At 35.6% G+C, this 24381-nt stretch overlaps 1 protein-coding gene across 1 annotated transcript; it reads right to left on the bottom strand.

The window, feature by feature from the left end:
* Positions 1-168: 168 nt before the first annotated feature.
* On the bottom strand, positions 169-2333 carry LOC126272325 (CAAX prenyl protease 1 homolog). Its single transcript, XM_049975108.1, has one exon. It carries the CDS (start codon positions 2246-2248, stop codon positions 887-889), a length of 1362 nt encoding a protein of 453 aa, XP_049831065.1. The 5' UTR covers positions 2249-2333; the 3' UTR covers positions 169-886.
* Positions 2334-24381: the final 22048 nt, after the last annotated feature.

The raw sequence follows: 24381 nt of genomic DNA, 5'->3' as shown, positions 1-24381 counted from the left end.
CAAGTATGTAGAGCTTTGTTTATAAAGGACACATTTTTATTTCTATAGCTGTATTCAACTTGCTCTTCATGGCTGCAAAACAATTTTAGACTTTTTGTGCACTACGATTAGGCCTATCAATTATGTCATCAGATTAGGAGAGAGGTTATTACAATACAAATCCCTAAATTCATTCCAAAGTCATTCATTAAGAACACCACAAAAGAATATTTTTGCATAAAATGACAATACAAATTGGCAATAATGGTAGAAAACAATAGTGAAAACACACACGCACACACACACACACACACACACACACACACACACACACACACATTTTTCATGACATTTTCAGAACTTAAATATGTCTTACAAAGACAAAGAAGTAGTAAAAAGAAGCTATCTTGGTTGCCTAAAGTTGATCTAACAGATAAGACACTTTAACAGTAGTGCATTTTAGTACATCTGCAATTTTGATTCTGGAATGTTGCATCTTACAAAGGCCTACAGTGTACACTGGTTTCTTTTCTGGTAGTGTTCCAACATATACTAAAATAAATGCCATGAATATCACTGTCACTGAAGGTCAATAATTAAGTTATTCTACAAACTGCATAAGCAACTGACTTTGTGCAGTGGCCTCCACAAAAATACCACAAGTGACATTACACAATAATGATAACATTTGACTTCACTGTATTACAGCTCTGCATTCATTTCAATAAACACAAAGCAGCGTAATGCCACACACAGTCTTAATAGCTGTATAAAACAAATACACCATCTCTGGACACAAATGGTCCTCTTACGAAAAAAATTTCCTATCAGTCATGACACTTCCAGCTTTCTCTGGACACTGAAGTATATTCTTGAAAGGTTACACATCAGCAATCAAGCACTTTGGTTAATCAGTCTTATTATATTCAATAGCTCTCAGTCTTTCCAGAAGAGGTGGATGAGAATGATGCCACATGGAAAACAACCAGTCATAAACAGGGAAACTTAAATTATCTTGATTCAACTTAATTAACGCGCGTTGCAGTTCCTTCGCTTTCCCCAAAGACTTGGCAAAGGCATCTGCTTGAAATTCAAATTTTCGACTTAACATAGTCAACAGGAACCCCAGAATGGCATTATAAGGGGAAAATATGTACTGAAATACTATCATGAGCCCAATAATAACAGGGCGTTCAGTCGAGAACCCGAATGCACGGTACATGGGATCATACTTAAACATTAGTCCAAATACAAGAAACATGAAAAGTAGGTTCAGTTGTGCTATGACAAAGTTCTTCAGTATGTGGTTCAGTTTCCAGTGTCCAAGTTCATGCCCCAAAACAGCTAGAACTTCATCGTTGTCGCATCCCTTCTTTTCTCCAGTAGGCGATTTTTCTTGTTCTTCAGATTTGTCTTCTCCTGCTGACTTGTTTTCAGGAGTGTAATCCTTCAATAATGTATCGAAAAGTACGATCCTTTTATTCTTGAAGAACCCATAGAAATAGGCATTGCTGTGAGTTGATCGTTTAGAACCTTCCACAACGTACAACTTATACAAAGGAAAATCTATACTTGCTGCCAGTTTTTCTATTCTAGTTTTAAGTTCTCCATCAGGCAATGGCGTATATTTATCAAAGAGCGGGGCTATATAGTTCGGATAAATCGTTAACAGAAACACACTCGTTACAACAGAAAACATCCACAAATATAAAAAGAAGTATTTACCACCTATCTGAACAATGTAAACCATGGCTGCAAGAAGTGGTGTAAATATAACTTGAGACACTGCAAAACTCTTCAACTTGTCTTTCACAAAAAACCCAACCGTTTGTTTGTTGAATCCATGCTTCTCTTCTAATACGAAGGTATTGTAAACAACCAAAGGGAGATTAATTATTGTACTGAAAGTATACAAAATAAACCCAAAAGTTACACTTTGCAAAATTTCATTATGAGAACTGTAACCAAAAGCGGATATAATTCTTTCCGACAAATCCCAAAAGTAAGGTATTCCATCGAACAACATAATTGCAACAGATAATACCATACCGAATATGTCCTTCACAATGCTAAATGTGCATCTGTCCAACCCATAAATCCTTGCCTTTTCGTACGTTTCATGTGTCAATATGTCTTTTAATTCATTTGGAACTCTCACAGCATGTTCGTACACATGGTGCTGCCTTATAGACAGGTACAATTCCCACAAGAACTCTACGATCATAAACGTCAATATTCCGTAAAATATCTTCTGTTCTTCTGTAAACATTTTCGTCCACGTTAAACACACTCTCCACCACACTCCACAGTATCACACGATTCACGACAGACAACGTTACTCAACGGTAGAGATATCCCATTACACCTACGGCAGAGTTACTAATACATATGGCGTGAAATTCTCAAAGAGCGAAAGAATTTTACATCTTTGAAAATTCTCAGACACATGAGATCGATTCATGCATGACGTCACGAATAGAAAGAGTTTCCTCGTGCAACAAAAGTAACGCCACTAGGCCACCATAGAGTGACACCACCGAAGCCCCAATTATTGTGGCACCACTTTTAGCCATGAGAACGACGCTAAAACCGCTGTAACTCTGTGACAACGCTTTAATCCCCCAGTATCGATGCACTATTCAGTATTTTGGATTTACCTGTTAAGCCGGGTTCACACAAGCAACGAAAGTGTCGCCACAGCTAGTGGTATCTGCAGTTGCATGTGTGAACTCCCAGTTTTCAGTGGTGGAATTTAAGAGACGCAATTTTTCGTATGCTTCGAAAACTTCAGCTTGGTTCTACTTTGTTACGCTACTTTCTTTCCAGCACTGCCCCCTGGTGGGTATATTTCAAAACACGAACATTCTGTCACGTTTATTGTAGAGTATCTACTGCTGTACTCCATTCTATTTCAGTGCGTTTTCATTTCATTACTGAGAACAGTGAATATAGTGATCGACATGTGCTCGCCAGCGCACAATATTTACAAATCAATGACATAGTTCTATCCCACATTCTGGAAAGGTGAATAGATGAATAAAATCAATATGTAACCAGAAATGTAAGTTGTATAAACTAGTTCAAAACCATTACAAAGCCAAGATCACACAAAATATTTTTTTATTTAACCTTCCGACTGTGAATCGGTCTAACTGACCCAGTTCGTTTACTGAAATTAACATAAATCAGCGACTAATATTTATTTTGTGACAGGACCGTATGTAATCTTCAAGTCTCCAATAATTTATGTTATCATAAATTATTGTTTCAAAATGTGAAATTCTTTTTGAGACAAATAGCTTTGATACACATATTGTGAATGGATCTTTTAGACCCATGCGGATATTCATTTGAATTCTTCTGAAAGATTGTTTGTAATACACGCGATTGTTGTCGTATGGTCTACAATGGCTCAGAGGTATTTCATTTTGTTGTAAAAATTGGTATAACAACTGTGTGGTCAGTCTGATTTAGTGTGCCAACATGGCTAGTCGTTTTCTAAGCGATGAACAATTAGAAAGGCTTCTGAATGAGTCTGATGACGAAACAGTAGATGATCCTGTCAGTGATTCAGATTTTCAAGAAACTGTTGATAGTTCAAGTCGATAATGTATCAGCTGGAAGTGAGGAGAGTGATGTTACTGAAGCAGATGAAGGCGCAGCTGCGTTGCCTAACGAAACTAATGTAGTTGGAAATGTTTATAAGTCCTATACTGGTACAGAGTGATATGCAAATCCTCTACCTGCGTCAGAGGCAACGTGAGCATAATAAATATATTATATGCAAAATGAATTTTACGAGTAAATCATTATTATTATAGATCTGTTTCGTAAGGAAGTGTCTAACACGCTAGGTTATCACCACTGTGGTCGTGGATTCGAAACGTGGTTCGGACAAAGCTGATTTTTGTGCTACGGAAGGCAATGTGTTGATTGTCTAGAAAGATGAAAACCTTCATCTTCGACAATCTCTTGGGCCTTGTATGCAATATATCTTTACTTTTTATCTAATACCAGATTTACTTTTCTTGTGTTTCTTTGCAGTTTATCTTATTGGTTTGGGGTTAATTCTCAACTAGTTTACTTAACATATTTCCATTTCTGTAGGGCTGGAAACATTCTTCGTCCTGCTCGAGGACCTACCAAGTTTGCTCTTCAACGAATTAAGAAAACGGAAGTACCCTCGTTTTCACTGTTTATAACTGAAGAAATTTTGGCATTGATTCTGAATGAAACCAACCAGAGAATGGACCTAAGTATCACTAACCAAAGGTGCGACATTCACATCAATTACAACTCGACAACCGGCCAGGATCGTATTTTGTGAATTTATGAGAAGTAGTTATTTATATATCTGCTCTTATTTACTTAATTTTAAATGTAGTTTACATCTGGCGCAACGCATTTACTAACTTGTGACTCTTTCTTTAACAGATCATCGGCAGTTTATTGCTCTTTGTTTCAATTGTATTTGTTCCATTTTTGCTTTGTCCTTGTTTGATTTTGTGCTTAACTTTGATATGTGAAAATGCCGCGAAAAATTGCTAACAGTTCATCGCGATGTGCAATGAGTGAAAAAGCCGATTCGAATAATTTGACCGATTATACTAGCGACACTCAGTGTAATAGTGATAATCCTCTAATTACAGATAATCAGTGCATGCTGATCACTAGTAATGATTCTAATCTAAATGATGAGCAAACAAATTCAATTGTGTCCACTGTAAATTTAACGACAATTAATGCCGCGGCACTTTCCGTTGCAATGAACGCTGTCCAGTTTAACACACCTGACTTGCAAAATTTACGTAGCGAACAGATAATTGTTTCTAACGAAGGTGACCAATATACACAAAGCACGTCAGATTTATTTGATTCCGCTGTAGTGACCAACAGAACACATCCGATTAGCAAACTTTTTTGTGAATCAGACAATGACCAAATGGTTATATAAAACGTGGCACATGCAGATACACCATCACACATCACAGAGAATACAGCAGCTAGTTTTGGCATGGATCGAGTTATGGCATTATTGCTACAACTTAATGAAAATCTCGAACAACAAATTAATGAATCGAAAAAACAACTTAATGAAAAACTAGACAACAATTCTAAACAGTCGAATGAAAAACAAGACAACAATTTCAAACAACTTAATGAAAGTTTCAAACAGTCGAATGAAAAACACGACAGGTCGATCAAACAAATTAATGAGAACTTTAAACAGATTAATGAACAGATCGCAGCCATTGCTGTGCAATGTCATGATACTAAAGAACAATTACGTGAGGAAATTAAGGCTTGTGCTAGGAATAGTAGTGAAGAAATTAGATCCGTTGCACAAGAATTAAGTAATGCACATGCAGCCACAACTAAATTACTTAGAGAAGAAATTAGTGAAGTCGCTAAACAATGTTCTGAGAACGCAACACAGTTACACAACGAGTTTATATTAATGTCATCAGAACTTTCACGCACACTGGATGCGAAAGTAGACACGAAATTTGAACAACAAAATAGCCAAATTGACGAACGTTTTAATCACCATCTACAAAACAGTGAAACGCGTTACCGTAAATTTATACAGGAACAGAACAAAGTAAAGAAACAAGTCATGGAAACAATTACTGCACAGAGACAGGAAGATAAGCGTAAATTATTTACGAAAGCAAAAACATACGTAGACAATAACATTGCTACAGTATCAGACGAAATCAACACTATGAAACAGTTGAATACTAAACTGTATGGAGAAATATCCTATCTAAAAACAAAAACAGATACTAATTTTCAGACTTTGGAAAATAAATATACAGTAGACTTTCAGACAATGACCAACAGACTAGAACAATTAGAATTAATACAGGATCCCGATGCCATTAAAGCAGATGTTAAGAACTTGTACAACACTACCCGTAAAATCCAAAAACAAATTAATGTTTGTGACACTAAAAATGACGATCAGGTAAAAGCACTGACTGAAAAATTTGATGAATTGGCCAATCGTATTGACGTTATCGAAAATAACAATGATACCAAATCAGACGATACGTCACCAATTTCTTTCAATCAAACACCCGAATTCTAAAATTTACAGTAATACATTGCGTAGAAAAGTGTCGTCTTTAAAGCAAGAAATGACGGAGATGAAAAATGTCTCAGCCTGTAACACGACACAGCATATGCCACTCTCCGAACATTTCTCACACTCAAACAGCCAGTACAATTTAGGTAATTTACAGAGAGTATGTGACTTAGATTCCGAACAGTCACAGACAAACAGATTATCATACAATCCTGAACCTGTTCAGACATTCAGAGACGAAAATTTTGATTACAAGCACTTTCTATCCATTAGGAAATTTAAGGTATTTAAAAATGACAGAACACAGATTCACCCTTTGGATTGGATACAACAATTTAGCTTTGCTTTTCCACCAACTTGGCCCATAACACACAAACTTGAATTTATTTGCAGTTTTTTGGAAGGCGAACCGGCAACTCGTGTGAGACAATGCTACTCTGTAGAAGAATTTCAGAATGCTTTTCTGTCAGCGTATTGGTCGAAGACGACACAGCGCGGAATCAAGGATCAATTAATTAGTTTACCAAATTATTAGAACTCAAATTTTACCATTGTCACGCAACTTTTTGAACACATGGTCCAACAAAACCAATACTTAAGTGAGCCATACAGTGAATCAGCACTTATCCTATTATGTATTTCTAAATTACCATTATCATTAAGAGTATCACTTTTAACAGGTCAGCAGAAAGAAAATATTTCGGCATTCAGAGATCTGTTACAGCTTTTGGAAGTTCAGCAATCAGACTATTCCTTCATAAACAAAAATTTTCACATAATAACCAAGGCAAACAAGCACACGGGAATTACGATCAGCCACGCTATTTTAATAGCAAAGGTGATAGACGGTCCAGGAATGACAACCACCAGAACTTTAATAACAGACACAATTTTAAATATCAGTATCCTCATAGTTATCAGCAACAGCAAAGACAATTTGGCAACAACAGAGGGTTTTCTCCACAACAGCAACAAAACCAGCCGGTTAGCATACCTAACCAACAATGTAGTCTGCAAGGTCAACCAAACTTTAATGTGTCGCCGCCTACACTTATAGCGTCGGTTCCACCAAATTGTAACGCACCGCAACAAGGAAATCAGTATGTACAGAAAACACATCATTTCAATTCCTATCGCAACGCGTAGTTTAGCAATGATTATCATGACAGACGAAAAGTAATGAGCACAGTTTTCAGCGTAACAGTCGGTCTTACCAGCAGTAAAATCATCTACGACACCAGATTATTATGAATGAACCAGACAGTTGGTATCATCTCGAACCTCATACGTCATGACTAAGTAACGGAACAGTTCAAATAGTTGAAATGCCACAGCATCCTCCCGCAAATAACAGCATGTCAGAAAGAATTTGACTAGATACAGTACAGGTTGCATCTTCCAGCAACGTAAGCAATACTTTTGACACACAGAATCTTGTTCACGAAAATATTATTTCTTTAGACGACATCCGAGACACACTACTGAATTAAAAGACAGAATCACAACGTATGTAGACGACATTCTTATTGCAGAAGGTAACTGGTCTGAACACAATCTGATTCTTGAACAAATGTTGCAAACTTTTCGTGCACAAGGACTCACAATTAATCCTAGCAAATCACACTTTGGCAAGACTTCTACAAGATTTCTTTGAAATGTAATTTCAGCAGAAGGCATTGGGCCTGACCCGGAAAAACTTCAAGCTCTACGTGACACTACTACGACGAAGAAACAACTACGCAGCTTTCTGGGTTTAATTAGCTTTTTCCGTAAATTTATTTATTACTCAGCTTTAGACACCCCTAGATTATGCCAACTGACGGGTAAAAACACCATTTGGTCCTGGGATAGCCAAGCGCAGTCTGAATTTGTCAATCTGAAACAAGCTTTGTTGAACACACCACTTTTATCACACCCAGATCTCACTAGAAAATTTTCCATTGCCACTGACAGTTCTAACACAGCTTTAGGCGTACACATTTTTCAGGAAATTGAATAAGACAGTAATACAGTAATTAAAAACATCGCCTTTGCAAGTCGCATTCTGTCACCTGCTGAACGCAATTATTCTGTTACAGAACTTGAAACATTATGTGTTGTATGGGCATTTACCCAATTTAAGCATTTTCTTTATGGAAGACATACTACCGTTTACACAGACCATAGAGCTATACAGTTTTTACTTTCCGCTAAATTTACACATGACGGGTTAAGCAGATGGAAACTTTATTTACAGGAATTTAATTTTACAATTTTTCACATTCCCAGTACACAAAATATTGTAGGAGACGCACTATCCCGTTCTCTCTGCAACAATCGGCAAGACATCGCAACCAACTTCTGCCAAGATAATTCTAGCGTCATGTATATTCAACATGTCGCATTTGAAAATTTCATTTCATCGTCATTACGAGAAATAGTACAAGAGCAGAGTAAAGACAGCGTATGGAAAGAAATTAAACACCTTTGGCAAGATAAGATTGGGATACACACATACTCTTATTCCAGGATGTAATTAACTCCATACCAAATGAATCTACTATGCTATCTCCGACTGTTATATTGAAAAATGTTGAACCACCTAACAAAATTAAAGAATTAGTATCCTTTCCTACTTCTCGTCGACTACGCCACCATTAAATAATTGACATTGCACTCATCAACATCAAACGTGCAGCACAGCGCCAGAGAAGACAGCAAAAACAGGTTTGTACATGCCGTGACTTTCACGTTGGACAAAAGATATTAGTATGCACGCATTATTTATCCAACAGAGGAAAGAGTGGATGCAGTAAATATGAGCTTCTATATGGAGGTCCATATAGAATTCGCTGCATTCCTCACACCAATGTAGTACACGTTGAAACTTTGAGAACCAGAAAAAGCAAGGGCAATCACCATATTTCCAATATTAAATCCTTTATTGAATGAACATACTTTTCGATTTATCACACTGTAATGCCATTTCCTGTTATTTATATGACAACTTATGCAGTTATATCCATGTGACTACTTACTGATAATGATCGTATTTTTCTTGGCAAGTGCACTTCAAGGTATGGTTAGCAGGTCGCTTTTCTTGTTGTTAGACATCAAACCGTGCACATTTTCCATTTTTTGTGTATGTTTGATTGTTTTCCTATCGAAAGTAGAATTTTTCTCTTTATGTACTATGAAATCTTTAAGATGTAACAAACACCAGTTGACAATGACATTTTGCCTTATGATATCTCAACATTGTGACTATTTTACTTTTTTTTATACTACATTATGATACTGTGTGTATATTTTTTGTACTTGAAATCTGTCTATGTTTTTGATCTAATATGTTTTCTGTCATGCTAGGCTGTATACTTAATTATATCACTAGAAACAAGTTTTCATTTAATGAGTATGTGATTAAATGCAAGATATTAATCCTTATTCATTATTTTTCAGAAAGCAATACCATGTAAAAGAAATGAATTAAACAACCACAGTGGTTTACTATGAAATGGATATTTTACCATCAGAATGAAGGAAAGAAAATGCAATATCTTGTCATGAAGAGTAAATGGATCAGAATTAACCAGCAATAACCAGAATATACTGTACACATCGTATGATAGTAGTCTTGACTAATTATTTTTCTTTCAGAATACAAGGCGATTGATGCAGACTGTCAGACAGAACTACAGATGTTAATTTTAGTGATGAAATATGCTAGAAGTAAGAAACTCTATACTATATGAAGTAATGATTGATAATGAATAGTTGTATGAAGTAAATGGTCATATGAATATGCATAATGAAGTGTCTATTTTTTGCAGATGATAATAAATGATGATGAATAGTTATACAAAGAATATGCTAATACGAATAATGAAGTTTTTCTTTGCAGGTGATTATAGTGATGAAGTTATGTTAATATGAATAATGAAGTTTTTCTTTGCAGATGATGATAATATTTACTTTTAGTTCAGAAATGCTATGTAGTTATTTAAGTATTTGTCGCAGTTCCTTTTGACAGCATGTCTTATGTCGCATAGTATAATGATTGAATGTTTTGGGAAAGACAGCTAGAGTACATACATATTAAGTACACGTTTCATTACCAGTTAATTCGAAGTTTACTACTTTTCAGCATAATACACATTTTTTCTTTCAGGCAAATAATACATTTTATATATTTTCCAGGAGAGGCTTTTCATGATATTAATATGCTATAAGCACTTAGTTATGAAACCTATTCTAATAGTTGCATTTTTTACCCATTTGTGTGTATCATTTATGAATGTGATCACATATACTCTACTTGTTTCATAACCTTGCTACAGCTGACTCATGACGAATGATGTTATTAATCCTTATTTCCAGCAACAAATCTAAAGCAAATATTTTCATGCCCCAGCAATTAATTATTGATCCCAGTGCAATGCATTGCTAGAAAAAAAAGTATTACGAGTCCCTACTATTACCAGTATACAACTAAATAATGCTACCAGTTTAAGATATATTTTTAGTCCTAAAGATAATGCAAATTTTCTGTGTATTGATTCCATTATGTCTATGTATTATTGGACTACCTACCTCGAGTAATAGCTCCAATATCTTACATTTTAAATATGTCTTACGTCACTTACATGATATCGTATATTAACACCAGTAACTTGATGCTACACTCAATAACTCCTGTTTTAAATGATGACTTGTGAATAACACTGAATAATGTTTTGTAACCCTATATGAATACTTTGTAGCTAGCCAATGAATGTCAATAATTACTGTCATGAATTGTCTTATGAATGCCACTGATTACTGTAATATGATGACTTATGCATAAATGATATGCCATTAATTAAGTCTTGCTTTGAATGATGACTTCTGAATAATGCAGAAAAATGCTTTGTAACTAGCCAATGAGTGCCAATAATTACTGTAATGAGATGACTTATGATGCCAATGATTAATGTAATGAGATGACTTATTGATAAATGCTATGCCAATAATTACTGTAATTAGATGACTTATGAATAATGTTCTGTAATACTCCATACATAGGACAGAAATGTTCAGTAACTAACCAATGAGTGCCAATATCTATTCAAATTGGTTGATACACTAATGTAATTCTCAATGATGACTAGCATAAGACTTAATGTCCTTCACCTTCTGACCTAATTACCAGCAGTTACTGCAATATCCGTGTGTCCTGTCCATCCTCATGATCATGGAGCACTATATTTGGATTTGCACAAATTCTACGTTGATGTAAGAGTACGGTTTCTACAAGAATGTGGTGTTGACATATCAAGCTGTCCACCACCTTGAACGATGGAGATGTCAGTATGGTCCTACTGTTTGGTGTACCTAATGTACTACCAAAATGATAACATTGAATATTAATACAACATTTCAGTGTCTTGGCTACACTGATAAATACTTCAGGGAAGAGAACTTCAGAGTGTCTCACTTGGTGTTGTGCTTCTGCAGAAAGATATGGACTTTCAGTGCAGCTATGTGCAACTTACTCTGCTACAACCATGATGCAATCCTTCCCATTCCTTTCTTAGTTCTTATAAAATGGTTAAGACTTATACAGTGCGTTTAAATTCTTGTAAAACGATAGAGACATATACAGTGCGTGTGCACTTCATTTCATTTGTTAACAAGATCAGTTGTCCTAAATATGCCAAAGACTTCTACAGAGCATGTGCACTTTATTTCACTCCTTGATATGTTTATTTGTTGTAAAAATGGCAAATGGTTCAAATGGCTCTGAGCACTATGGGACTGTGGTCATCAGTCCCCTAGAACTTAGAACTACTTAAACCTAACTAACCTAAGGGCATCACACACATCCATGCCCGAGGCAGGATTCGAACCTGCAACCATAGCAGTCGCACGGTTTCGGACTGAGCGCCTGAACCGCTAGACCACCGCGGGCGGCTGTTGTAAAAGTGCTAAAGACTTATACAGTGCATGTGCACTCTATTTAATTTCTTAATATGTTCTGCACTTATCAATGATGTATATACTCTGTGACTGTAGACAAAGTAACTAAATAGATTATAGAAAAATTTGTTGCTCATGGCAAGTCCAATTGACTCAACTGCCAAATTTTTGCCCCCCAGTGGATGGTTATGTAAGAGGTCCATGACTAAAGAATTTGTTGTTAGCGCACTCGAGCTGATGTAATTTCGATGGATTGCAAACGTGGTGCCTGCGATATGTAATCTGTAAGAGAATCTGAGACCAAAGAGCAGTGTTGACTGCAGTAGGAACAGTGTACTAGTTGGAGTAATTAGTTGCTAGCAGTCTCGTGTGTACGGAGTTGGCTGGACCAGTGCTGGGGAGCGATGGCAGAGCCTGAGCGTTGTAGTATAAGGTAAAAACCAGCCTGGCGCATATGTAGTATTGTTATATCAAGTCCCATGTAAATGTTTTTAAAAAAATCTCTTAATAATAATCTTTCTCATAAAAAGTAACTTTTGACAATCGTTCATTTTAATTTAAAGAATTTACTAATTTCTCCAATCCTTGGTCATCCCGATTATTGCAAAGAAAAATCAGTTGTTTCCTTTTATACATGACAAATCTATCGGCCAGCATTGCACTCGGCTGTGCCAGAAAAATTTCTTATAGTAGCAGATATATACGCGTTATTCGGCGACCTAACTGAGGTAAGATTTTTCATTTTATTCAGAATGAATTTTCAGGGCCATGACACAGCACTGCTGACGTCCAAAATTTACCAGTTTACATTCACAGTCAATTATTGAAAGGTTATAAGTGAGCCATATTTTTTATTGAGAGATTAGTCACATTTTATTATTGATAGGTTACACAATTTATTTTTTGGGAGGTTACTATAAATGAGAATATTATTTATATTATTTTATTTTGTGGGGAGGTTACACCAACCAAAGGTGCGACATTCACATCAATTACAAATCAGAAACTGAAGGCTTATTTGGAACTTCTTACATTGGCTGGTGTGTACAGATCCGCTGGAGAATCTCTTGAAGAGCTATGAAACAAGATGAATGGTCAACCAGTTTTTCTTGCAGCAAAGTCACTTCAGCGTTTCCATACAACCTGCAGATTTCTCAGATTTGACAACAAAGAAGATTGACCAGCTAGTTGTCGCCATGATAAACAGACTGCTATCAGGACTATCTTCGAAATCTTTGAGTAACAATTTCTTAAAATGTTCCTACCTTAAGAAAATGTCACAGTGGACGAGCAATTGGTTCCATTCAGAGGAAGGTGTTCCTTCCATCAGTACGTGCCTTCAAAACAGAGAGGAAAATATGTAGTAAAATTATGGTTGTTATCTTATGTGAAAACAGCAAATCTTTCTACAGGAGAAGTATATGCAGGAAACCCGGAAAGAGTCCACGAGAAAAAATTCAATGGAGAAATTTTGTATTGAAGCTTGTGGAAAGTATCGAGAAAAGTGGGTGAAACAGTATCTCCATTAATTTCTTTACAGATTACCACCTGGCCAAAGAACTTCTAAAGAAATCCAACTCCCAGAAAGAACAAAGACGAGATTTCGAAGGAAATGCTGGCAAACAATAGCAGAGTAGTGTTTGCAACCATCTTTGGATTTCAGGGGGATGTAATGCTGTTTTTGTATGTACCAAAAAAGAATAAATCAGTAGTATTACTCTCTATGATGCACCACGACTGTAGCTTGTCTTCAGAAGAGCATAAGAAGCCTGAAGTAATACTAAATTACAACAAAACCAAAGGAGAAGTTACCGCAACAGATAAACTTGCCAGCACTTATTCCAGTAAAAGGTGTACTAAGAGATGGCCTGTTTGTTTGTTCTACAACATGCTAGACATTGCTGCAATAAATTATTATGTGTTGTATCTACACTCTAATCCGGGATACAATCAAAACAAATTGTACGATAGACTGCTATTTCTAAGAGAACTTGGACATGAGCTAACAAAGCCCACATGAGAGGAAAAAATGACTAAAAGCATTTCTAACAAAATCAGAGTAAATTTGGAAAATTTTGCTGGAATGAGTTCAGGAGCAAAATAACCAAAGAAGGCAGGTCCAAAGAGTGTGGACTGAAGAAAGATCGAAAGACTAACAAAAAGTGTGACAGTTGTCAATCATTCCTGTGCCAAGGGTAAGCAAATCTTTACTACAATAATTACATACGCTAATACCACACCCCTAGAAACTGACTTAAATATATTTCCTCGAAATCAGATATCATAATTAAATTTAAATTTAAAGATAATTATTGTGTAAAGTAAAAGTTAAAACTTAAACTATAACATGCGCTTATTTGCAGAAACCCTGATATAAACACTATTTTGAAGTACCATGTATGAACATTTGTTTCTCAAACTAAAATTTTATAAAACATATTTTGTATTAAATATAAGCACTCCATCTTCAGTCAAGTGGCCTACCAGGACCATCCGACCGCCGTGTCATCCTCGGTCGAGGATGTGGATAGGAAGGCCATGGGGTCAGTATACAGCTCTCCTGGTCGTAAGATGGTATTCTTGACCGAAGCCGCTACTATTCCGTCGAGTAGCTCCACAATTGGCATCACGAGGCTGAGAAAATCCCAGAAAACGGCCAGCAGCGCATGGCGTCCTGGATGGTCACCTATCCAAGTGCTGACAGCGCTTAACTTCAGTGATCTCACGGGAACTGGTGTAACCACTGCGGCAAGGCTGTTATTTTTTTGTATTAAATATGTTCGATAAATGTTGAAAAGTTCAAACTTGTGTTTTTCTATACAAAAAACTAAATATAAAATATGTTTTGAAGAATCATCTAAAAATATATAATTTCTTTTTTAAGTTGCGAATCTAACAGACCCATTCACAATATTTGTGTTTCTTTGTGAAACACAACAGGAAGGTTATGACAATCAGTTTCAACAATCTTAGCTGTCATCTTCAGGCCTTAAGCATTTTTTGTAGTAAAACCATTCATTTTACTCTAAAACTCATGTGCAAGGTGTCAGGTGCATAAAACTGAGCACATTATAAATGTTCGTCATCGCTAAAATATTTGAAACCACACAGCATCTTGTTCAAAAGGCAATGTTCATATAAAAATTGCTCATAAATGCTTGTTACATGATACAAATATGGTACACGTAGCACATCTGTTTACATGTGGTGGACATGTACTAAACAGTGCAAATCCACTTAAAATGACATGTTAAGTAGAAGTGACAGGTATTATTGCAAAGATAACAATGTCCAGCTTATGTAAATCTATGTGCTATTGTGTACCATATTTGTATCAAGTAAGAAGCGTCTGCGAGCAATACATATGTGGACATGGGCTTTTTAATGGGGTACAGTGTGTTTTTAAGTATGTTAGGAAATGATATATTTTATAATGTCCTGCGTTTTATCCACTTCACATCCTGTGCTTGAGGTTCAGCATAGAATGAACATGTTTTACTACAAAAAAAATGTTTAAGACCTGAAGATTACAGCTAAGACAGCTGAAACCTGTTGTCATGAATAAAAAATATTTTGTGCGATCTTGGGTTTTGAATGGTTTTTAACAATTAAAACAGATGGCCCTTCAGTACTCTCTTAACGAGAAAACTTAATTGTGCAAACTTGGTGATTTGTGAGACTAAGCACTTTATTAATTGTGGATTATGTGCAGGAAATAGCCCTGAGTGTGATGTGGAAAGAAAACTAAAAATTTGTTATTTGAAATGTCTACATTAAAGAATACAATAATATTCCCAAATAGTTAGCAGCTGTTGGTTAGATTGCCATAGCAGACAACATTTTCGCCTTTGAATGTTATTTCTTTTATAAATGTGTTTCTGGCTCCTGCTTTATTCCTGCACTAAATGTGTTTCACATCTAACATTATGGTTTCTTCCTTCTTGTATTTAACTCTTGTCGCAGCTCTAATGCCATAAACTGCTCTATAAAATAATACCCACCTATATTATTTCAGTTGATGACATGTTGGATTCTGTGCAACTACATAGAATTGACAGTGTCCAGTGTGAATGGAAACTCACCATGCCATAACAGAAACCCACAAGATGTGGCATTGTATTAGTTGCATATGTGAACCCAGCTTCTGAAATTTTGCTGTGTGTGTGTTTCACAGAATCAGAAATGTCTACAAAAGTGGTTGTCAGCAAAAACTCTGCAGGTTATTGAACTGTAAGAGAAGTGACCATGTTTTTGACATCAAAATAATAATGATTGCTACAAATATAGAAGTCTGAGCATTGCTTGGAATTGTGGATGGAATATAGGAGTGTGTCGCCAGTTGTGATTTACTTATTGTGAAAGTTAAAATAAACATTTGCAAAGCCTACACCAGTGAACAAGACAGAGTGTTAAACAAGGTTCATACACATAATTAATGTGATGCCACAGCTTTTGGCATTCTGTAGCGGTACTGTAAGCTACACAGGATGTCAGAAATTCTACATTTTGTACAGGTTTCAATATGGCGTCAACTGAAATCATGTGCGATATGGGTGTACTAATGTTATAGCACAGGTTAGGGAATTAGAGCTTAACAAGAGTTAAATACAAGGAAAACGAAACCCAAATGCTGGATCTGAAATTAAATTTAGTGCAGCAATTTATTTATAAAGAAATTATTTATAAAAGAAATAAGACTCAGACAAGTAGCTAATGTGGTGTCACAGTTTGTCGTTATGAGAAGGTTTGAGTCTTACATACCTAACAGAAAACAAAGGATGTTGTTGCGAAACACCTGTGCAGTAAGCAGTCAATTTTCATCTAATTGGGAACTAATTACATGTGGTGTTCCTCGAGGTTCAATCTTGGGCCCATTTCTTGTGTATGTTAATGACCTCTAGTATGTTACATTGCCAGATGCTAAATTTGCTTTTTTTGCAGAAGATAGAAACAATGCAATAAGTAGCAAGTCAAGTACAGATTTAGAAATAGCTGTTAATCAAAATTTCACTGACATCAATAAATGGATAATTCACTGTCATTAAACTTTGAAAAAACTTTGGGTGCTAATGGTGGTCACTTGGACATGTAAAATAACCGTTCCCCCACCAAGAGCTGTAAAAGTATGTCGTTTTGTTCCATTAATATTTACTATCAAAGAGTGTCTAGATTTGTCTGGACCCAGCTATATATTACAGTGTCTTTTAGAGCACTTGCAGAAAGCATAATTCCAAAAGTCGGTAGAGAATAGCTTCTGTATTTCATCCTATGTAATTAATGTTGCGTACAGGAGTGAAAACAGTAGGTCTCAAATGAGCCTACAGGAAATGGTAAATAGCCTGCAACACATCACACAAGGACTTTTGAACTGTACTTTTATTTACTTTACATTACTTTTCTTTACTTTCCTTGCCCAGGCGAAAATGTCTTCATATCTTCTTCCAAATCTCTACAGCCTTAATGACCTTATCAGTGCATAAAATCAGATCTTTTGATGTTCAAGAGAACTCCATCCTTGGGCATGTGACCAAGTTATCAATCATCTGTGTTTCTTCACATTCACTCTAGTTATCTTCACAATAGCCCCACTTAATAATGTGTAATTTGTGTTTTGCGATTCCTATTCTTCATCTCTTCAGTGCTCTCCACTGTAGTTACCGCTGCTTTCTCTTATGTGGTATCCTTTTTGGGATTCAGGTTTGTATTTTTCAGAGGCCCATGAAGATAACCATTAGGTCTCAGGTCAGTCGTCTCATCAGTTGGATAAAGTTCTTTCTTGATTTAAGATGAGTTGGGACTGTTTGATAGTTATACTTGAAATGGAACTGCTCATTTTTCTTACAATTTCGAAGCTAACTTGGATTGCATGATTAGCTGTTATGTCATGAGGTAGGACTCATACAAGTAATTTTGTTTTTTGAGCTCTTTAACACAATCTTCAACAATGTACTTTCAAAGTACTCACTAATATTATCTCCTTCTGTTGGTAGGAACATGTATTATCAATTCATTTAATTGCAATTAGGGCATTTCATTTACAACAACTGAGGAAGAATAGAAATACCAAATATTCTGTAATTATAAAGTTTGAAACCTGTAACAATTCTGTCTATCATACTGTCAGCTTGGTATACTACTGGCCGAGAAACAACATCTAATTACCTCGTATTTATTGTAATTCATAAAACTAAACCATATTAACAGTAGAAAGAAAGTGTATTAGATAGTGTAATTCTTTTCACCCTAAAACTAATTTGGATAATGTAGTTTCAAAGTAATTAACAAAGATCTAATTATCATTGTTTATTAATATCACTTCACTTATTTTTTTCATGAGAACAAGATATCTGTAATTGTATTTGTAATCCATGCATTTCAATTGTAACCATCAGATGGTTACATATATTGTAATTATCTGCAACTTTTGTAATTGCAATTAACGAATTTATTGTTTACAACAACATATCCATTGTCAGGAAGATTATATAACAGATGCAAGAAACCGTGTGGGAAGCCCAGTATGATGTAAGATCTTGATTAGCACTGTGTGACATAATAAACTGATTTTTTGTGTCTTTCGCCCACCTTCACTTAAGAAACCTACAGGAGGAGTCATTTGCACTGAAGTACCGAAATGAAGATAAGTTCTGGTCAACGTTTATTATTTTGAACAAACTGATTTACATCTACTCAACTTTAAGAACATTTATTGTCGTAACTATTGACAAACTTATTGTTTTGTAAAGACTTTTACTTTGAACTATTTGCTCCTGAGAATATTTACCCCAGCAAGGCGCTTTAGTGTTGTGTATCAGTTTGTTGTTTTCTCCTCTCAGGCTGTTTTACATTTATTGTTTGGTGGTGCTGTGGACACAGCTGAATAAATTTTGTGGACAGGTATAGACAGGCCTCAGACATCACATGAAAGTGAGGTCTACTTGTCTGTAGTGGCAATATGTCCTCATACTGGTGCCACATATTCTCCAGCTGAAAAAGAGAGTCCCAGTGCTGATGATCCAAGAACTTCAAGCAGTTTACCTACATAATATTCTCCCTGCACATGTTGTTCCTTTTAGATAAGTGCAGTGTCTTTTAAATGACAATGTACGGTCTAGGTTGACTTCCAAGTGTTTTGGTTTGGTGCAGTAGTGTAATCTAACCCCTCACCATTCTGTTTGCAGCTTTTTTAGGCTTCTCTGTTACACAGTTGTAATATTCATTCCTGAATTTTTTCTGAATTATGTAGCAGGTGATATTTTTCATAGTTGTTCCCCAAGGTATCCAAAGTCTCTGTCAGTTTCCTTTAAGCCTCTTCAAATATTCTACCTTGACCAGTGATGGTGTTGTCATATGCTTAGTCATAAATGAGTCTTTTTATTTTCAGCTGTTGTGGTTCAATATATGAACACATATTGTACAGGATAGGGTAAAGAAAGTTATCTTGCCGTAATCCATCTATGTTTCTTCCCTTGGAGAGTTGTAAAACCACTTGTAGTTTCGCTTGAGCAAGTTCTGCATATCTAATGTCAGACTCGAGTTTCTTAACAGAGCTCAATGTGTAGCTCAACACGTACTCGAAATTTAATTATATTATTCGAAGTGGTTTTCAAATGGAGTTTTGTTTACAAATGCTACTTTCTTTATAAATAAGTTCTGGTGCCCTTGCATTGTTTCAGCACAAACCCAGTTTCCAAATCCAACATTTCTGCTTTCTCTTCTTCTTATTGGATTCTTAATTGCTGAATGACAACACCAACACCTGTCTGAACATTCCCAGTTGACGCGATACTGGTAAAGTTGTCATAGGAATTTTGACAGAAGCATGTTCAAACAGCAGCACACAACGCCACTGCAGTATCTGCCCTCACGCCTATTTCTCTGAGGCCACTGTAGTTGTATATTAAAACCTGGCTCCACAAGGTGTTTAAAAAAGAAAGATTTCATATTGAAATTGCAGGAGCATAATAGCGTTGTCTGCTGAAACCACCAGTTAAACTAATCTCGATATGTTCAGTCATGTAAAGTCGATTCAAATTTGAAGGAAAGGAATGTCAAAACATTCCACAATGCATTTCAAAAGGCAGCATTCACACATGCTATCAGCAAAATGAGGCAGGACACAACAGTATGTCAAGGTAAGAGAAAAAGTGCATGTTGTGTGTAACTCTCTACGTATGTAAATTCGTATTCCCAACCCAGTTCTTTCTGTATATCCAGGAAATAGATAGGGATTTTAATATCATTTTTAGTGATAGGCAGATTGATTTATGAGGAAGGTTTGTGTATACGTTTCATATATATTTTGAGAGAATTGGCTGAACTATGACGAATTTGTCAACCATTGCTGTGAAAATGAGGCCATTGTCATTTAGCAGTCAAGGCAGAACTCCTTGTATCCACAGCTCTGCGCAGTGCAATCTATTCATCGCCAAATTGAATGTCCATGATCTCTCTGCTTCTTTGATGTACTGACAACAGAAGGAACGCATTTGGTGCACCACTGTCAGTGTGGACTTGAGTTAATGTATTGCAACAGTTTTTGTTTGTACACTTGGAATTAAATTACATTTCGTACCCAATAATCTAAAATGCACCAATCGAAAAGTAGCAGCATTGCTCATAAATGATGATGGATTTGGATGACTAGAGAAAATTTCGGAAGACTTTTACTCGTGGTTGAGAAGCGTATTTCGAAAAACAATGACAGCTTGAGACTGTCAATTTCTGCTGCCCTCATATTTGCAATCACAATTTGCACTCATAATTTACTCCACAGTCTTTGAACAATGGCCAATGAGCTACTTAACTTTGAAGTATCATTAGCAATCGTTTGAGAACAAATCCATAACGAAAAACATACAAATCCTAAATATGTGGTTTTTAATTTCTTATATGGGAAAATATTTTCCGAATAACCTCTTCCATAAGGGTTGGATCTTTGATTCGTTTACACAAAGAGAGTTTTTCAACAGTGAAGCAAATGTGTCAACTTCCAGCTTCTGCTTCCCTTCAATCAAACATTGATGAGGACACTATTAGTTGTGTGGAAGAGCAAATAAATCTTCCACAAAGAGTCTGCAACAAAAAATGGAAGCAATGAGTCTGAACAATGACTCAGTGCATACTAAGGTTTACAAGAGGAGCGCTGTCTAAGGCTACATATCTACATCACTCATGTTTATTTTTGGCCATTAATCTGGTAATAAATCAGCAACCAGTCGCTTTTTTAGTTTTTTGATACGATTTATTCAACCATGAACATGTTTTCGAACCACTGCAGGCTGGCTCATCATCAGATTAGATTAGATTAGTTTTTCGTTCCATATATCAGTGCTGAGGAGATCCTCGTGGATGTTGAACATGTCAATTTTTTAAGCTGAAATAACAATACTAACAGTATGAGTATATACAATAAATCATTTGTTTCTATTGAAAAATTCATCAATGGAGTAGAAGGAGTTGGCCACTAGTAAGTCTTTCATGCTCCTTTTAAACTGATCTTTATTTGTAACAAATTTTTTTATGTTTGCTAGCGAATTATTGAAGATGAGTGTTCCTGAGTAGTGGACCGCTGTTTGAACTACAGTAAGTGCTTTTAAGTCCTTGTGCAGATCATTTTTGTTCCTGGTATTATATGTATGAATTGAGCTGTTTGTTGGAAAAAGAGTATATTATTTAGGTCAAATTCCTTTAAGGAGTAAATATACTGAGAGACAGTAGTTAATATGCCCAGTTCTTTGAAGAGGCTTCTACAGGACATCCATGAATTTACTCCACAAATAATACGTATTAGACGCTTTTGGACTCTGAAAACTTTTGTTTGACTTGAAGAGTTACCCCAAAATATTATACAATATGACATCATGGAATGAAAGTAGGCAAAATATGCAAACTTTTTCATTTTTATGTCGCCTACGACTGCTAACATTCGAATTGCAAATACAGATTTGTTACGGCATTTCTGCAGTTCTGTGGTGTGCTCCTTCCACCTGAATTTATTATCAAGTTGTAATCCCAGGAATTTAAGACTGTCAACCTCTTCTATCTGCTCTTCTTCATACTTTATGCATATGCTGGGTGGAAATCTCTTACAGGTTCTGAATTGCATATAGTGAGTCTTTTCGAAGTTTAATGTCAGTGAGTTGGCTTTAAACCATTGATTAATATCTGTGAAAATATCATTAGCAGATCTTTCTAGAACTACACTCGACATATTATTTATTGCAATACTTGTGTCATCTGCAAACAAAACGAACTCTGCTTCTGGTAGTGTAACTGATGAGAGATCAGATGGAGATGTTACAAAAACGTTATGTTGTGGACCAAGTGTCGCTTGATGTAGTGCTGATGGTGCTGGCGGAAATTATGGAAATTTTGTTATAAGTGACGAAAAGTTTACGAAACTGAAAGTTTTTATGTTTTAGGTACTTACAGTGCACTGCCTTGTGGTATCCACATCGGATTTCTTCCTATAAGGTACATTACTAAACTATGAACACAAAAACGGACAGTATTTAGCTGCCCTCGGCTTTACACTAGTTCACAGAAAGTAAACACTGGATGTTCTTACAAAGAATATGGATATGATAGATATTATATTTTACCACATCGCGGTCTTTGGCAAGAGTTTTATTGCAACACGACACAAATATTACTAGTACAGATATAAATTTTGCTAGCTTCAGGTGTGTTTTTATACTGGCAACAAAATTTTAATGTGGGTTAAAAGTTATACAAACAGTAAACAAATATAGTGGAGTATTATAATGTAATTAAAAACTTTTTGTAAGTTACAGAATGCCATAGTTGTTATGTGTCAAAGAGAATGAAATTTATGCAGGAAGATGAATGTATGTCATTATCATCATTTTTGTTGTCTTGGTGCCAGGATGCCCTGGAAATTCTGGAAGAAAAGGCTTTTGTTTTGATTCAGTTTGTTCATTTAGGATTTTTTGAGAGGTTTCACTTATTGGATGTAAATCTGTAATTGTTCAAGGAAGGTCACTGTATTCCTTTCTCAAAATTGTGTGCACAGGAAGATTGTCGTTGATATCACCAACAATGTGTTAAGGATGAGCAATATGTGATGCAAAACTGGACTTATTTACGTTTTTTAGTCGAAGTGCTTCCACATGTTTTTTGTAGTTGGTTCCAAAACTCCTCCCTGTTTCACCTATTAGAAGCAAGAACAGGAGCATCTGATTTTGTATATGCCAGAATTTTTATGGCAATCTCCAGTGGATTTATTACTGTGAACAATTTTATTTTGTAGTTTATTGTCAGTGTGAAAGTATATTTTTATGTCGTTGGTCTGAAAAGATTCTTAAGTTTATGTGACACTTTGCCAAGCTATGAGAGACTGACAAAGTTTGACACTTCTTTCTAAGATTTTAATAATGATGATGGTTGCTTAAGTTTGCTTTGCATTTTTTCAACTTGTGTGTTTATCAAAGAGGCATTACGAGAATAACCATTATTTTGGGTTATAGATTTAAGTACATTCATTTCTTTACATGCATCTTTTTCACTGATAGGGATGCAGAGAATACAGTTTAAAGATTACCCAAAAAAGCAGTTTTACTTTGGTTCAGGTGACACAAAGTATTGTTAATGATAACATCACTAGTGCTGGGTTTTCTGTGTAGCTGGAAGGCATGCTTGTTATTGTGTGTGGAGTTAGTCGTTTCAAGGTAATTAATTCCTTCAGTGGTCTGATGTTCAACTTTGAGTTTGATATTTGGATGCATTTTATTCATTTCATCTGCTGGGTTATTTAGTTTTTCCTTTGACCATTGAGAAGTGTTATTGTGTCATCCACATATCTTTTACAATACAAAATTTTGTCAGTGAATTGTGAATGTGTTAAGAAGAATTCTTGTTCCAGGTGATGTATAAATATGTTTGCAAGCAAGCCTGCAAGGCTGCTACCCATTGTGAGAGCATTATTTTGCATGTAAAATTTTCCATTGAATGAAAAATAGTTATGTGAGAAGACTAAATCAAGCAACATCATGATTTCATAAATTTCTACATTGGTTAGCTTTTTATGTTTGATTAAATTCTTTTGTATTATTGTGAGGGTGTGTTTTCAGAGGATATTCAGATAGAGGTTTACTATGTCAAACGAGGCAAATGTTACTGTATCTGGCTCTGTCAGATCTTTAATGTTGTTGATCAACTCAAAGCTGTTGTTAATTGAAAAGCTATTTTTAAAGGTGTAGTTTTTCTTCATTATATCAAGAAGTTTTCTGGTAATTTTGTATCCTGGGCTGTTTGTTGCATTTACAATTGTATGTATAGAACAAACAGTTTTGCGAATCTTAGGCTTGGACCTTAATCTAGCGACCTGCAGATTCATTACAACACAGTACTGAGCTTCA

Source organism: Schistocerca gregaria, chromosome 5, assembly GCF_023897955.1.
Source record: "Schistocerca gregaria isolate iqSchGreg1 chromosome 5, iqSchGreg1.2, whole genome shotgun sequence".
NCBI lineage: Eukaryota > Metazoa > Arthropoda > Insecta > Orthoptera > Acrididae > Schistocerca > Schistocerca gregaria.
The sequence above is the reverse complement of the archived record's forward strand: the minus strand, read 5'-3'. Positions and strand labels throughout refer to the sequence as shown.

Excerpts from the sequence above, each read along its gene's own strand:
- LOC126272325 (XM_049975108.1), bottom strand. The coding sequence starts at position 2,248 with ATGTTTACAGAAGAACAGAAGATATTTTACGGAATATTGACGTTTATG.